Below are 18,766 nucleotides of genomic sequence, written 5' to 3'. Positions count from 1 at the left end.
ACAGCATAACCTGTCATAAATCTGTCATAAACATAATTGTCATGAAACCATTATAACTGTCATGAATATTTTTATGATCACATTTTCAGTGGAACAAATGGTATTTGTCATTAAATTGTCTCATTACAAGTTTCATTACTCAATAATCATTTTTAACAATGTTATTAATATTTAATGAAATTTTAATGACAATTTCAACTTGTACCACTGTAGTTAAGGTAATATATTTTAATGAGGCTGTTAAAAAATTCATGACATATTATAATGGCTTCATGACAATCGTGTTTATGACAGATTTATGACAGGTTTTGTTGTCTTGGCAATGTCAAGTTGTCATGACAAAGACAAAGATGTTGTGTATATATACACAAAGATGTTGTGTATATGTTATGTTTGGATTTAAAAATGTCATACCTGAGTAAATGACACTTAATGACAGTTGTTATAAGTATGCATAAATATCATATACATTAATGACATGAGTAATGTCCTTAAAAAGGTTTAATGAGTCTTATGAACACCCCTTTAAATAAAGTGTTACCAAAAATCTTTGTGGCAGCAGGTCTTGCGTGCACGGTTTATCTTAGATGTTTCTAAAGCATGATTGCATTGCTCTATTTTTTTACAGTGTTATGTTTTTTATAGTGCAATTTTCACCATACTGTAGCTCATGGTGTCATGAGGTGCATGTCATACTCAACTTTATGAGATATATGTGTGACTTATTATGAGGTGGTAAGTTTGCTAAAACTGCATAGAGTGTAAAATAATCAGTTTCAGACAGAGCAGCACTCTGGATCATCTGGTACCTCAGCTCTTTCCCAAACATCAGCAGATCTGTGGCATTGTCCTTCGAACGCTCGGCCATTTTCTCTGCCCTGTCCCGTAACTTCTGAAAACTGCTATGGATATTTCTGATCAGCTGCCTGCTGGAGGAAAACTGACTCTGGATATCAGCTGGGAGATAATCCTACAAAAAAAATTATAACAATAATAAAAAAATAAAAAAAACATACACCAGTGTTCAGGTCCAATTGATTTCCCAATATTGCATTAAATAGATAAATGGTGTTGATGGTGACATTTAAATGTATTTATAATATATATACCATTTACTTTTGGCAATTCAACATACAATACATGGAAATAAAGTAAAACTGAATCAAACCTTGGCCTGTGTTGCATATTTACATGTCATGAACTCATCACCCAGTTTTCTGCAAGCATCTCTGAGTTTAGATTGGACATCCTGTAGGACACAAATATTGTATGAATGAATATATATATATATATATATAAATCATAGTGTCATGAACTAAAATTGCCAACATCCAATGTACTTTTAAACTGCCTCAATTTAAAATGTTCCTAAATATATTTTGGAAGGTTTCCTACAATAGTTTTAAATCCATCCAATGTCAAAAAACACTTTTATTGTAATAAAATAAATTTAAGCAATAGCTTAGTACACTAAAGTATTTGAAATGATTCGATTGGCAAACAAGCACATATACAGACTATCTTATTTTGCTTTTAAATGGCCATCTTTAAGCAGAAATGCAGGTGAAATAGATCCAAGAGAAAATAAAAAAGGAAAGATTAAAAACAACGAAGGAAGGCAAGAAAAGTACAGCGTGGGAATGTATTAGCAAGGTGGTTAACAAGTCTTTGTTTGTGCTGAATATACAGGTTATAGTTTGTGTGTTGCAATGATGTCAACAGCAATATTTAAAGTCTGAAGGAAGTAATGAAGCCTGTTTATTAATTTTATTAAGAAAATTTGGCCTAAACTGTCATGAATTAATGTTTGTTTAAATGCAACTTGCAGTAGAGTATTTATCATAGAGGCACACGACACAGATCACTGAATTTGCTGTTAATCCTTTAAGGTGCACTCCTTAAAAATATTGTTTTGGCCCACATCTTGTATTGAATATACTGATACAACACTTATAAATGGTAACAAGCAATTACATATAATAATGATAATCTAGGTCAAAGGTAATCGGTAAAAGGGCAACCAGGTGGTTAGGATGCCTGTTATATATATATATATATATATATATATATATATATATATATATATATATATATATATATATATATATATATATATATATATGTATATATATATGAAAAAAAGTATAGGTGTGGGTAAGTGGATAATTACTTTGAAGCAGTTGATTCAGATGACATTTGAGTTGATATTATATATAGTGGGCAGCCAATTAACTCAATAGAAGATATGGAAAGTTGTGTAAGTTTTGTAAAAAGTTAGGCTTGGTATTACTGACGACTCATTTCAGGAAGTTCAAAAACACATCTTTCTTTTAGGAGGCAATAACACTATTTATCATGCCACTTTGACCTTTGAAAGTGTTCAGATCTTTTACATTGGCAATCACAAACATATATAAACAGAACTTTTTTTTATTTTTTCAAATATTTCCCAAACAAGGTTTAACAGAGCAAGGGAATTTTCACAGTAATTCCGATAATATTTTTTCTTCTGGAGAAAGTCTTACTTGTTTTATTTCGGCTTGAATAAAAGCAGTTTTTATTTTTTTAAACCATTTTAAGGTCAAATTATTATCCTCATTAAGCAACATTTTTTTCGATTGACTACAGAACAAACCATCGTTATACAATAACTTGCCTAATTACTCTAATTTGCCTAATTTACTTAGTTAAGTCTTTAAATTGCACTTTAAGCTGTATACTAGTATCTTGAAAAATATCTAGTAAAGTATTATGGTAATACTTTAGCTTAGGTCACAATTCGCAGTATTAACAAACCATTAACTAACTCAATAGCTTAATAAACTACTAATTAGCTGTTTATTATTAAGTATTAAGGAAGAAGTTGTGTTTAGGTTTTGGGTATAGGGATACAGAATAAGATCATGCTTTGTAACTACTAACAAACAGTTAATATCTTAATAATAGGCAGGTAATAAGCCAGTAGTTAATAACGTGAATTGTGACCTAAACTAAAGTGTTACCAATATTATGTACTGTCATCGTGGTAAAAAAAAAAAAAATCTGTCATTAGAAACTAGTTATTGACACTATTATGTTTAGAAATGTGTTTGAAAAATCTCTCCGTCAAACAGAAATTGGGGAGGAAATATACAGGACGGCTAATAATTGTGACTGTACAACTGTACATTATGCAAAATAAGGAGCACTTTAAAAAAATTTTTTTAATAAAATCAGAAAAAGAATAGGTGCGAGTGAGTGGACGATTAGTTTGATGCAGTGGATTCAGACATTTGAGCTGATATTATTTATAGTGGACAGCCAATTAACTCAACAGGAATTATGGAAAGTTTTGCAAAAAGTTTGACTGGAATTACTGACAACTCATTTCAGGAAGTTCAAAAACACATCTTTCTTTTAGGAGGCAATAACATCATTTATAATGCACTTTGACTTTTGAAACTTTTCAGAACTTTTTTTAACAATCACAAACAGATATATACAGTTGAAGCTGTGTATTTTTTTTTCTGATAATATTTTTTTCTGCTGAGGAAAGTCTTATTTGTTTTATTTCAGCTAAAATAAAAGTTTACAATTTTTTAAAAAACATTTTAAGGTCAAAATTATTAGCCCCCTTAAGCTAAATTTTTTCAATTGTCTACAGAACAAATCATAATTATACAATGACTTAATTACCCTAACTTGTCTGATTTACCTAGTTAAGCCTTTAAATGTCACTTTAAGCTGTATACTAGTATCTTGAATAATATCTAGTAAAATATTATGTTAACTCTTTAGTTTAGCTCACAATTAACAGTATTTACAAACCATTAACTAACTCTACTAGCTTAATAAACTACTAAATAGTTGTTTATTATTTATTAATAACTAGGAAGTAAGAAGTTGGGTTTAGGTTTTGGGTAGGATTAGGGGTACAGCATAAGATCATGCTTTGTAACTACTAACGAACAGTTAATACATTAATAATAGGCAATTACGGCAATACGCTAGTAGTTAATATGGTGAATTGTGACCTAAACACTGTTATAATATACTGTCATCATGGCAAAGATTAAAAAATATGTTATTTAGTTACTGTTATTTAGAAATTAGTTATTGACACTATTATGTTTAGAAATGTGTTTGAAAATCTTCTTTCCATTAAGAAACTGGGGACAATTACACAGGGTGGCTAATAATTCTGACTGTAAAACTCTACATTAATTGTAATATGCAAAATAAGAAGCAGTTTAAATAAACATTTTTTTATAAAATATAACATTTAAAAAAAAACTCAAATAATCAAATTCATGGTCAGGAAAAAAGTCCACACACCGAGCCACTGAAGGTGAGGAATGTTTTCACAAGCTCATCTTCAGAAAACACAGGGTGCCGCGCCACAAGATTCAGAAACCTGGTCAGAGCTCGTCTCCGGCCTTCAATGAACTCTCGCTCCGACACGGAGGTCAGGACTGCAGCAGGGGCCAAAGAACAGAGGAAAGATTAAACTTTTCCAGAAATAACAAAACACAGTCCTTCCATTAATACAACACAGCGAGGAACGTTCTGGTACTCAGTTACTATGGAAGTACAGCTTGCTGAAGTCTGCAGAAAAACAGAGAAAGTTTACTTTTTTTAACCTTGGCAGAGCAGCTATTGTTTGTCTGGTGCTTTCCCAGATAGCATTGAATGTCACAGCTCAGTCGAAGTGGGAAGTACACTAGACTGTAATCTGCTGGTTTGATTAAACAGCATTTACAGGCTGGGAGTTTACACTGTTTAAAACATCACTTTACCTCCTTTCAGCGCCCTTTTTGGAGGCAGAGCCGGCACCACTCTGTAAGAGTATCTCTGAAGCAGAAGCTCGTGGAAGACATCGAAATCGCTGTATCGTCGATAAACTGTTAATGTGAAACGCTGTAAAAGAGAACATGACTGAAATAAGTTGTGCTTTTAGCCAGCTTAAAAAGAATTTAACTGATAAATGTTTCCCGCATTCTCTTTCACATATATAGAGTTGAAGTCAGAATTATTAGCCCCCTGTTTATTTTTCCCCAATTTCTGTTCAATGGAGAGCAGATTTTTTTTCAACACATTTCTAAACACAATGGATTTAATTACTCATTTCTAATAACTGATTTATTTTATCTTTGCCATGATGACAGTAAATAATATTTTACTAGATATTTTCAAGACACTGCAGCTTAAAGTAACATTTAAAGGCTTAACTAGGTTAATTAGGTTAACTACACAGGTTAGGATAATTAGGCAAGTTATTGTATAACGATGGTTTGTTCTGTAGACTATTTAGAACATTTTGTGCTAAAAGGGGCTAATATTTTAACCTTAAAATAATGTTTAAAAATTAATAACTGCTTTTCTAGCTGAAATAAAACAAATAAGACTTTCTTCGGAAAAAAAAAAACATTATCAGACATACTGTGAAAATTTAAAAACTAACTATACAGTGTTTTATATAATAATACTATACTATTTTAGACACAACAATATGTTGTACCATCTGGACATGCATGACATTTGATGTATGTTAAAAATAGGAATAATTTGATGACCCATTAAAATGATCACAATGCAACTGCACAACACTGATTAACTGTCATTTTAAACTTTATAGTTTGAAACTAGCCTTCAAACATAGATTTTTACTTATTTGCAAGCAAAAACTTTCATAGTGAGTATAATAACTTTATTATAATGAAATTTGGTATTGATATTTGTATATATACAAGCACAGGTAAGACACAACGAAACATTATTCTGTTTTGATATGTTATCTTCATTATAAATAGTGTTCTGTATAAATCATTCAGTACGTATTTAAAATCTAAAAAAAAAACATATTTGATTTGTTATATGTATATAACATATATACAGTGCATCTGGAAAGTAATTATAGCGCTTCACTTTTTCCACATTTTTTATGTTACAGCCTTATTTAAAAAGGGATTCAATTAATTTATTTCCTCAACATTCTACACACAATACCCCATAATGATAATGTGAAAACAAATTTTTTTAAATTGTTGCAAATTTATCAAAAATAAAAAACCCAAATAAAAATACATCTACAAACGCATTAACAGCCTTTGCTCAATACTTTGTTGATGGACTTTTGGCAGCAATTACATCCTCAAGTCTTTTTGAATATGATGCCCCAAGCTTGGCACACCTGTCTTTGGGAATTTTTGCCCATTCCTCTTTGCAGTACCTCTCAAGCTCTATCAGGTTGGATGGTCGGTGACGGCGTACAGCCATTTTCATTCTCCATTGATATTTTGGCGGTGTGCTTTGGTTCATTGTCCTGCTGGAAGATGAACCTTCGCCTCAGTCTGAGGTCTAGAGTACTCTGAAGCAGGTTTTCATTCAGGCTGTCTCTGTACATTGCTGCATTTATCTTTCCCTCTATCCTGACTTATCTTCCAGTTCCTGCTGCTGAAAAACATCCCAACAGCATGATGCTGCCACCACCATGCTCACTGTAGGGATGGTATTAGCCTGGTGTTGATCGGTGCCTGGTTTTCTCCATACGTAATGCCTGGCATTCAATCCAAAGAGTTCAATTTTAGTCTCATCAGACCAGTGAATGTTGTTTCTTATAGTCTGAGAGTCCTTCAGATGTCTTTTGGCAAACTCTGTCTGGCCACTCTACCATACAGGCCTGAGGGGTGGATTGCTGCATAGACGGTTGTCTATCTGTAAGGTTCTCCTCTCAGACAGAGTGACCATCGGGTCATTAAACACCTCCCTGACTAAGGACCTTCTCCCCTGATCACTCAGCTTAGATGGTCGGTCAGCTCTAGGAAGAGTTCTGGTGGTTCCAAACATCTTCCACTTAATGATGATGGAGGCCACTGTGCTCATTGGAAAATTCAGAGCAGCAGATTTTTTTCTGTAACCTTCCCCAGCCTTGTGCCCCAAGACAATCCTGTCTCGGAGGTCTACAGACAATTCCTTTGTCTTCATGTCTGGTTTGTGCTTTGACATGCACTGTCAACCCTTGGACCTTATATAGACAGGTGTATGCCTTTTCAAATCATGTCCAATCAACTGAATTTACCACAGGTGAACTCCAATTAAGCTGCTGAAACATCTCAAGAATGATCAGTGGAAACAGAATGTACCTGAGCTCAATTTAGAGCTTCACGGCAAAGGCTGTCAATACTTCTGTACATGTGATTTTTCAGCTTTTTTATTTTTAATACATTTGCAACAATTTCAGAACATCTTTTTTCACATTGTGTTTATGGGATATTGTGTGTAGAATGTTAAGGAAATAAATGAATTTAATCCATTTTGGAATAAGGCTGTAATATAAAAACGTGGAAATAGTGAAGCGCTATTAAGTGCACTGAATATATACAGAAGAGTAAAATGATTTTTTATCTTAAATGATCCTGCTGTTGTGTCAAATACATCCTTTAATAACAGGCTTTTGGAAAATTCTGAATTACACTGTGATGGGATCGCAAAACAGTCTTTGCTGAAACTTGCCAGTGGTCACCCAAGTTCCTTTTTAGACTGCAGAGAGGCATGCTAATGTTGCAGGATGATTTCATAGCTCAAGCAAAGGTTTTAAGCTATTCTTAAACAGTCAAATAACCTCTTTCCTTATGGTGTAAAATCTTTAGAATATTGTTTTCATGTTTATTTTGGGCTGTCAACAAGTGATCAGATCACCTGAGATGGACGCTAAAGCTGAAGTGGGCATTTCATATAAAAAGACAAAAATTTCCCCCAAAAAAATTCCCCAACGGTGTGGGCGTGTACATCATGGCAAAGTAACAGTGACTCCACAGTTTTTCTCTGATCTAGAAATTTGCTCATTCAATGATGATGCCCTTCAACATACCATAATTAAACCTTTTAGAATGTCTTTTAGGAATATTCAGACTGCTGTGTTGGCAGTGGTTTTCTTCATGGTACATGTTAATTATGCAATTATGCAATTTCTTAAATATTGATTGAAAATATTATTATTTAACATTAAAGTCGGCACAAACCAGAGGTTTGTGTGTCTTTTTATTTCAGTGTGTTGATGTACCTCCAGCTGAAACGGAATATTGAATAGCGTCTTGACTGGCTTTCTTTTTGCTCATCATTCCCTCGTAGCAAGCCAACGGTAGAAGGGGAATGGTTAAAGTAATTGTGGCTGAAGCTGTCAAACTGACATCAACAAAAAAGAGCCACCACTAAAAACGTGAAAGCAAATGGTAACATTTTAAAGATTACCAAAACCAACTTTTTTTCAGCAGATTATCTTGCATGGATGAATTGTTCACTTAAATAATAACACTGTGTGCTACCAAAACAAACAATGTAAATTCTCATTTCATACAGACTTTAATAAAATAGCTTCTATCTACCTAAAGTTGGAATTGGTGTTTTATTAAGCTGTGGTGACCCCTGACAAATCAGGGAATAAGCCGAAGGATAGTAAGTTTTTGTATATACAGTAGCTAATAGTTAACACATGCTATTGAGAAAGAAAGAGGGAGAAGGCTATGCTTATGACAATAACCAACGCATATATATATATATATATATATATATATATATATATATATATATATATATATATATATATATATATATATATATATATATATATATATATGTATATATATATATATATATATATATATATATTAGGGTTGTAACAATATACCGGTATGACGGTTTACCACGATTTGAACGTGCACGATTATCATACCATGAACAATTGCATATCAACGGTATTAACCCTTAAAGACCGAGACAGCCGCCCGCGGCTAAAAATAAGTATTGCTCTTAAATGTTTAATAACTTTTGATCCGCTGATCCGATTCATACAATTCAAAGATTGGCATAAAGAAGAGAATCTCAGCTTTCCAGTGCTGTATCACATAATATTTGCGGACTTTCAGAGGCTCCGGAATCAGTGCGGTTACGTCATCAACATTTGACAACGCAGATTTGACAAAGAAACGCTCGTCACTGTGTCTCCGGACAAACCAGACATGATACATTGATGCATTGTCCCTCCTCCATGCCCAGATTGGTTCAAACTCGCTATATCACAACCAATAAGCATAGGTTTCGCTTTTGTTTGTGGACCAAGCTTTTTGAACAACACGGAATGAGAGATAGGCATACATTTATGCGCGGCTAAATAAAACGCAAAAAAAAAGTTTTGCATAAAATAATTCTCATACTAAGTACTTTTGCATGCACAGCAGCACAGAAACATGACAAAACAGTGACACAGCAAAGACGAACTGCTGCTCTTGCTGTTTTAAAAAGACGCAAATGAAGGTGCAGCTGTTTGTCTGCATTGCAGACAACCATGTCCAAATCCATATCCACAGACAACCATATCCATGCTGGCACATAAAACCTAAGGATGTTCCATATTGAATCTAGTTTCGTTATGTAACTATTTATAGTATAGTAAATATTTATATCTATTTTTTACTGAGGATTTGCACCATGTTTATTTGGACTTTATTTGGACTTTGACACATTATTTATTATTTTCTTATTTTTATTTGTTCATTGTAAGTGGTGTTGTTTATAGTAACTAAAAATATATTATTTGGAAAAAGTCAAATTTGCTTCACTGTTCTATTATTTTGTAACATTTGTAACATACCGTATACCGCGAAACCGTCAAACCGTGGTATTGTTTTAGACGATTATCATACCGTGAAAAATTCATACCGTTACAACCCTAATATATATATATATATATATATATATATATATATATATATATATATATATATATATATATATATATATATATTTATATATTTATATATATATATATATATATATATATATATATATATATATATATATATATATACAATATGAAGAGGTTTACATGACCTGTTGATAACTCATTCGCGTTACAGTAAAGTCACATGATGCAAAACACACTGGACAAGAAGCGTGTGCTGACAATTTAATGCTTTACACACCGGACGAGCACACTCTATTCATGATTACTATAATGTCTTTGAATCTAAAGCTATGTAGATGATGCTCTGTGGAGTGGTGGGTAATTTGAACAGTGTCCTGTCTGGCCAAAATGTGCAGGAAATCTGTGGCATCAAAAAAAAATGCAAGCTTTACAAAATTTTGTGTAATTTGCTTGATTTTTCATTAAATTCGACGATCACGGAATAACCTAAAGGAGTCTGGTAACTGAATATGTAGTTTAGTGTATGCTCCATTTAGCCCTTTTGTTTCATTCAGCTTCGTGTTTCGTGTTTATTTTTACGTTTTGTGACAACTCTCACGATCAAGCCTAAAGGCTGATTTAAGTTATGCACGAGCTAGAAGGAATATTCTCCATATTAAAAAGAGTTTTTGTTCTAACCAACACTTCAAATAGATATATTAGACTTCTTGTAGATGAACGACAGAAAACAATGATCTCCTCAGGTACACCTCATGGTCTTTATTCAGTGTAAAATGCTAATAATATGAGTTTGAATGCCATTTTACATGACATTTATTGCCATATTACTGAAAGCAGCAGCAGATATTTCACCTCAGATCTTAAAAATAAAATAAACCGTTAAAAATTGAACTTGAGAACTGTGATTTAGCATGTACATTTAAGAATGTTAAAGAAGTTTAATATGTATTAATTAGATTATAAATCGAACCATTTCGCTGGAGTGCAGTAAGTACATTATTTTGTGCGTCTAAATGGCTTTATTTAAATTTCTGTCAAGTTTCATCTGGTGCAATCAACCAAATTGCTTATCACTGCAAATCTCATTACAAAGATCATTGTTAGGACACAGGGTAACAATGTAACCTGCTCACCTAATGTTTATGCTCGTAATATTTATATAATTTGCTTATTAATAACCTCATCTGAAACTCTAAATCTGCGTCTTATTTTGGAGTGTACTACTGTCCGCTGGAGGTCGCATTTCGGTCACGGTTGCAATGAATAAATGAAATATGTGGTTTTCCCAGCCTGATCTCACGAGGAAACGCAAGTATTTTACGTTTTGTCAGTTTAGTAGTAGGTAATTCGAACGAATTTGTTTTAAAAAGGAGGCGTGGCACCTAACCCCACCCCTAACCCCAACCGTCATTAGGTGATGAGCAAATCGTACTAAATTGTACAAATTAGATTGTACAAATTTATACGAATTGGCAACTAAATAAAAAAGTAACGAATTGCCGTGAGATTGCATTGGGTTTTCCACCAAGGCAACCCGGGGTGCTGAAATATAATTGGCTAAACTAGCAGCGGGAGGGTTAAAAGAACCAAAACAAAGACAGGAGCTGCGTCTCAAATGGCACACTATACACTATGCACTCATGCACTATGTTCTTATGCACTTACACACTCAACAGCATAGTACATGTATGTAGTGTCGTCCCAAATGGAACACTGTTTTTTTTACTAAACGGAAATTCAAACTGTTTCCCTGATGACGATTGACGGTTGCCAAATCAGTGAAATAAATGAACAAACTATCCAATAATATCTACCGTGAGTATAACCGCATTCACCATCGGGAGGCGCTATAATCACTCTCGTATGAGAATTTTGCTTTCACCAAACAAAAAAAATAAAGTTATCCAACATGTGCGCCCGATAGCTCCGCTCCTTTCCGTTACGTGAGCAAAGCTGCAACTGTTAAGTGCGTGAAGTGTCCATCATTACACACTTTATTTTACTTGTCGAATGTGTGCCTCATCCGGGTAATTAAAGTGCACTTATTACTTTTAGAGTTTTCAGTGTGAACGCACTACTTACACTATACTACAAAATGGCGTAGAATAGTGCATAAGTATGCGATTTGGGATGCAGCTAGGGTTCAGGCACTAAACAAAAACATATTACAAAGCAGAATATCTGACTTCAGCATTGTTTTTCAGATAAACAAGACTGTTCAAGAGCATGTTTCTTAATATCTGCAAATATATTGGTATTGTTATGCTTTAGAAGAGTCAAAAACTCACATACAGCACTTTTAAATTCAGCCCATATAAATTGTTTGCAACAGTAACCTTAAAAAATGGTGTAAATCCGATTAGTTCTTATTTTCAGTGTATAAGCAGGATTAGATGCATCCAGGATGTACTTTCGTATCGCTTCAGCATTTATTGGAAAAAGAAAAGTTGATACTGTCAACAGCCTACTTTCATAAGTGGCAAAAACGAATTGTAAACTTGTATACTGAGCCTTTTAATGCTGCCTCTAAACTCACCTCACTAGTGACCTGATACTCCACATGTTTAAGAAACAGACCCTTCTTCTCTGGAGTGAGCTCAATTTTGATGGTGTCCTTCTTCAACAGCTCTGCCAGGGTCAAAGACAAGATAAGAGGACTGTCCTGCATCGTCTGCATCTTCAGACTCTGAAGTTCCTTCGGCTCACCCAGCTGAGGCTTTGGGAAATCTTAAAAATCATAGACACAGAATGTATTTAGAAAGATGTGACTGACTGTACATTACACACAGAATGCAAAATCATAGTTTATGACTTTAAGGAAGATTAGATGTTTTTGGTAACACCACAGAAATAACATGTAATTATGGAAAGGACAGAAGGAATGACTGAGAATGAAAGAAAAACAAGGGACAATGTTGAGCTATGTGGCACACAGTGTGGATTTCTGTGGTTTGTGTGTCGGATTTAGAATTTAAAATATGCAAAATAGGAAAAACTAACATGATTTTGCATAAAAACAGAGATGTCTCAGCAGATTGAAACCTAGAATCTTTGCTTTTGTTTGGTGATGTGCAATAAAAAAAGAGAAAGATGTTTCCCTGCCATTTCAGAGAGATGAGCATTTGGCATGGAATGAACAGGAAACATGGTCTTGCTTTGAGGAGAAAACAGGAAATATGACTTTTAAAGTGCACAGTCAACTGCCATACTGGCAACACCTGAAACAACACAAGAACCCCTTATTGTATAGAAACTTTAACCCTTCAGTGCTTTTACATGAATTGTATGTGGTTAAGAACACTCCTTCAAGATGACCTTTTTTTCTTCAAGGAAACTCTAAAGGGGTAGTTCATCTAAAAAAAAGTGTCATCATTTTTTTACCCTTCATTTGTTCAAAACCTATTCGATTTTCGTTTTTATTCTGTTAAACACACAATGCTGCAACCATTATTCTTCAAAATATCTTTCTTGTGTGTTTAACAGAAGAAAGAAACTAAGGGAGAGTAAATCAAGGTTTCTGCAGGTTTCTTCAAGTCAATATTAGACTTTTTATGACCCCTTAAGAACATTATGAATAAAAATTAGAAATTAGAAAATTAGACTTATACAGGACTAAACATTAAGGATTTTTTTTTCTAATGGGCCAGCTAGTTCTGCAAATAGTTTTTGTATTAAAGGAGGATCGTGTTGCTTTAGTTTTCTTTCCCTGATTAAATTTACTTTGCAGAATTTTCAGTAAAAATGTCTAACAGCTGTTGTGAATTGTCTGTCTTTGCAATAAAAAAAAAAACTTAATAAAAAAAGTTTTAAGATGTATAATTGGGTAGCTAAATGGACATAGGAAAATAAAGGTCTGTTTGAAATTAATTAAAACAGAGTTACAACCCATTAGTTCAGTACATTTAAGACTTTTTTTAAGACCTCGCGGACACCTTGGTAAATGATGAGGTCATTTAGATTTTTAGGTCAATTGTCACTTTAAGAATCCTTGTGATTTATAGTGAATCATGTCATCCAAGTTGATGGCTTCTATATATCTATATATACTCTTTCAAGATATATGTATATATATATATATATATATATGAATTATCAGACATACTGTGAACATTTCCTTGCCCTGTTAAACATCATTTGGAAAATATTTTAAAAAGACAAAAATTCAAAGGGGGGCTAATAATTCTGACTTCAACTGTATTTTATAAAATACACACATTTCTAGTCCAAAGAGAGAAAATACAAAAGGAAAATACCAAACAATTTTGTAATATAGTTGATCAAAAGTGCCTTTTAGGCGGAGGTTCAGTAGTCTTTGACTACATTTGTTCTCTTTAAAAGGGAAATACTTAGATAATATGATGCTTACATTTACATTAGACAAATACTATTTTTATTTATTCTTTTTTATTATTATTTATTCATTGTTCTGTCATTTATTTTCAGTGTAAAATTATTACTTATGCTTAAATGGCAAAAACTTTTTTTCACTTTAATATTGATGTTGTGATAACCATATAATCGTACAACCAAAATCTATAATCGTTGCATCCCTAATGATGACTCAAATGATTGATTTAAAAACAAATTAATTCCAGAACGAAACACACTGAAGTGTTGCTCTCAGACAAAAAATGCTAAATCTTCTTTCAGAAAAAACTGCAGATACCGTTCCTTATGTGTCAATCAAGCACAAAAATAAAAAAATATGACAAGCAACATGCTATAAATAAATAAACACCTGCAGAGCAAATCAAATGTGGATGTTTTGAAAAGTACAATGGTTATATTTTATTTATAGTACAATTTCTGAAGTAAAACTGACTTAATAACAATTGAATACCTTCTAAAACACAAATCCAGTTCCTGGAGGGCTGCAGCTCTGCGCAGTTTAGTTCCAACCCTGCTTCAATACACTTACCTGTAGGTGTTTAAACAAAACTGAAGGATTCATTTAGTTTGATCAGGTGTGTTTAATTAGGGTTGAAACTAACCTGTGCAGAGCTGCGGCCCTCCAGGAATTGAATTTGACACCTGTGTTCTAAAACACATTTGCAACAGTAATGAATATTGTTACTTACTTTAATATGCACATACAAGAACACCACACATATAAAAACAGCTTTAAAAGAATAAGCAAAAGCCATGAGATAACATATAACATTTTGGAACTTGTTTGTTTACCACATTTATTTTGTGATTACCGTACCTGTAATGTCAGCTCAAACATCTTTAAACAACATATACAATATTATCATAGAAGACAAATATAGCACACACCCCTAAAACAACTTAATTTTTAAAAAGTAAACAAAGTTACACTTTAAATATTTTTTTTCTTCTCAAAGCCTTTTATAAATCACCAAGGACCACAATTTTGCCTAACATTATATCGTTCTACTGAAGAAAAATTCAGTCATGGCTATTGGATGGTCTGAGGGTGAGTAAATAAATAGTACATTTTAATTTCTGTGTGAACTATCCCTTTAAACTCATCTCTTGTGCAAATCATGATTATGACAACAAAAACGAAATTCATCTTGCATGTAAATCATTTGGGAAAGCGTGTAAGAGTGCCATACAGAATCACAAGACACCCTGAACAGAAGACAGCTTTATGGAGACGAACTGAGGTTACTGACTTCATAATGACATCTGATTAAGCTACACATTTACAAGTCAGCTGAGGAATCTGCTTGTGCTTACCTTGTATGAAGTTCTCCAGCAGTTTGGGACTTGGTGGTTTTCCTTGTTGGGCAAGGGCAATGAGAGCCAGAGCTTTATATAGCGATACTTTACTTAGGAATCCATCACTGCTGTTAACATGTTCGAGAATCTAAAATGTAGATATCATTGAGTCTTTACAGGATAGTTCATGGTTCCACTGGCAAAACCATGCAATCAACTCTTATTCAGGTTTAAATAATGTTATTTAGCTAACTACCACCTACAGTCATCCTAACCAATAATGACATGTAATCCTGGAGTAAATCTCACCTGGTTTTGAACAGTGACGGGGAGAGATGTTCTGGTGAAAACTCTCTGAAATACATTTACAGGCACTCGTTCATCACTTGCGGAGCAGAGGGCTTGATGTACTTCACGATAGTATGAAGGGACCGATCCTACATTCAGAAGAGCTTTATGTTATTAATAGTTAATTAACAAAATAAAAATAAACAATTGGGATCTTTTCCGTTTTGTGCTACTGTGATTTGTGAACACACTGATCTATTCATTTTTGTGCCAAACATGCTGATTGCTAAAACACTGGTAGGACGTTGTAGTTGCACAATTTGTACAATTCTATTTTTGATAACCGAGTTGGGTTGGTTCTTAAGGATAAAATAAAATAAAATAGGAACACTTAAATAAAAACAAAATGACATTAAATGCAATGTTGACCATCATAAGCAAATCGTCACCTTAGAATTATAAGGTTCTATCTGAAATTTTTGTCAAAATTGAGTTATTGACAACTTATTTACATTATGGGGTGTTTTTTTAATAAGTTGTTTACATTTTAAGACTTTATATACTGTTTGCTATATGGAATGCCAAAACTTTAAAGCTCAATATCTCAAAAACTTTCAGAACGCAGATAGAACCTTATAATTCCAATGTGACAATATGTTAAATGCATATTTAAATGCTTATTTTAACTGAGAAAAATAGACAAGTAGTTTCTAATATTATTGATTTAAAATAAATTTAAAGAACAAAAAATTGTTGATTATTTTCCAATCAATCATAAATTTTCACAAAGCTAACCCTTGCTATTTATCTTGTTTTGTATTCTTTAATTTAGCCTTGATTATTTATTATTATTATTAGTTTTGACTTGATTAATACCAGTGTTATGCAAACAGCTTACATTTCAAATCAATCAATTACTAAAACATTCTTGTTTTATAGGCTTCTTTTTCATTTAATACTAAATATTTACCATTTCCATAATGTTTGGTATATGGAAAAATACTTGATATAAATATATGTTCTAATATAAATATACTGTATATATTTTATTCTGTTATCTCCATTTAAGCATTGCTGGCCAAATTATGTGGATATATTCATTGTAAAACCCAACAGTTTATCAAATGAAATGAGTGTACTTATCTCAAAATTGACTGAAAGTTAATTTTACTCATTTGAAAAGAGTTTTAAATTCAGTGTTAAAGGTCATGAGTTAATTAAAGACCTCATTACTTCAACTAAAAGTAAAGATCACAGTTATCATATAGATTAGTTTTTTAACTCAAATGGTTTATATCTGTTTCCTCAAACGGTTTGAGTTTCCTTAACTTATTGGGTTTTGCAGTACTCAGTTGGTTTGAGTTCTCTTCATTTATTGGGTTTTACTGTGCTCAAATTGCTTCATTCCTCAAATGGATTAAGTTCACAGTACTCATAAGGATTCGATTTTTTTAACTTAAATGGTTTGTTGCAATCGGTTTTCTCAAATGGTTTGAGGTATCATAACTTATTGGGTTTTACAGTGCTGTCATGGGCGTCCTTTATTGGTACTTGTGTGCCATTTCATTTGATGCACAAACTCTTTACTATACACTTGCATTAGTTAATGTTCGTTAACAATTAACATGAATCAACAATACATTTATTACACAATGAATTCATCTTTGTTCAAGTTAATGAAAATACAGTCATTCATTATTAGTCCTTGTAAATTCACAGTTCATTAACTAATGTCAACAAACACAAATCTGGAATTTAATAATTTATTAGTAAATGTTAAACTATGATTAATAAATGCTGTACAAGTATTGTTTATTCTCAGTCCATGTAAATAAGTACATTACTCAACATGAACTGAATCTTTATTTTAAGATGTTTTGTAAAGTGTGACCCTTAAAGGGTCAAAAAAATAAATAAAAATTATTTGGTTGGTTTTTAAAGTAACATTCAGCCTATAACGATGGATGTATGGCCTATTGACTGATAATGATTATCCCTGTGATTTTTGTTCCATGGGAAAATAATCTATTGTCCATCTGTTTTGTTATTGTATATATAAGGATTTTCTGGGTGGATGTTGAATTTTTTATTAGAAGAAAAACAAATGTCATATTCAAGTTACAAAATGTTGACATAGTATGTCTATGTAACAAATTTACCTTCTTCTTACAACTTTTTAAAATTGTGGGAAAGTTTCATACATAAACAAATGGTCTGGATTCAAGCCAAATTTTGTTCATTTTCTTTAAGAGACTAAGGACTACTGGCCAAGTTTGGGAAACGTTATTAATCAAAAGCAAAGAAGACTTGCAATATTTTTTAAGAATATTAAATTAATGTATGTTTTGTATATTGTTGAATATTATTCCATAATTCTATATGTTTTTTTAAAATACAAATCCTATTGACTGAATGCAATTGATTGTTTGATAAATCGATACAACGTTAACATACCTATAAACATTACAATTTAATGCAATGTACTATTATAATGTATCTCTGACAACTTAAATAACCGGTTATCTAGTCACTAAACAGGTGAAACCAGTGAAACAGCAAAGAGCAATAAAGGCAAGAGGATGAATAGAAACACGAAGAAAAGGTGACATGTTTCGGTAGCGATTTTTAAAAACACCAACAGCGATATCAAAGTCAAGAAAAACAGTCGGGAAGTCAAAATGTACAAATATAAACACGAGTAAAACGGACAAGATTACCAAAACTGTATGATATGTTGCTGAAACTGTGGTATTTTGTAATCCTTACCTTCATTTATGTCCCCTGCCATCGTTTAGCTGTCATGTGAGCGCGATGGCACGTCCATGTGATTTCCTGCAGAAAAGAGCAGGAATGTCCTTCTTAAAGTTGTAATGATGTGGAAACACATGGTGAAGTGTATGACAGAGCGACTGGGCGGAGCTTCATGTCCAACAAGCTCTTTAAGGACAAACCATAGACTGTGGGACAAGCACTACTTTCATATGACATTACTTACAGACTGTTTTATAAATAAATAAATATACATAAATAAAATAAACGTATGAATAAAGACAAAATGTTATAGAACAATAATGCAATAGTTCAGCTTCCACATTTACCTTCATATAATGG

General features: G+C 32.7%; 1 protein-coding gene across 1 annotated transcript in view; it reads right to left on the bottom strand.

Moving 5' to 3' along the window:
- The window catches only part of snx8a (sorting nexin 8a), a 31,597-nt gene extending 13,061 nt beyond the window's left edge, over window positions 1-18,536 (bottom strand). Inside the window, 8 exon segments of the mRNA NM_001326490.1 lie at window positions 810-970; window positions 1,169-1,249; window positions 4,315-4,451; window positions 4,776-4,896; window positions 12,219-12,409; window positions 15,386-15,515; window positions 15,677-15,804; window positions 18,422-18,536. Coding sequence (NP_001313419.1) covers window positions 810-970; window positions 1,169-1,249; window positions 4,315-4,451; window positions 4,776-4,896; window positions 12,219-12,409; window positions 15,386-15,515; window positions 15,677-15,804; window positions 18,422-18,443 — 971 coding nt within the window. The 5' untranslated portion in view covers window positions 18,444-18,536.
- Between the last annotated feature and the right edge of the window lie 230 nt (window positions 18,537-18,766).

The sequence above is a fragment of the Danio rerio genome, chromosome 3 (genome assembly GCF_049306965.1).
Source record: "Danio rerio strain Tuebingen ecotype United States chromosome 3, GRCz12tu, whole genome shotgun sequence".
Lineage (NCBI taxonomy): Eukaryota > Metazoa > Chordata > Actinopteri > Cypriniformes > Danionidae > Danio > Danio rerio.
Note: the sequence above shows the minus strand (reverse complement) of the source record. Positions and strands in the feature narration are given on the sequence as shown.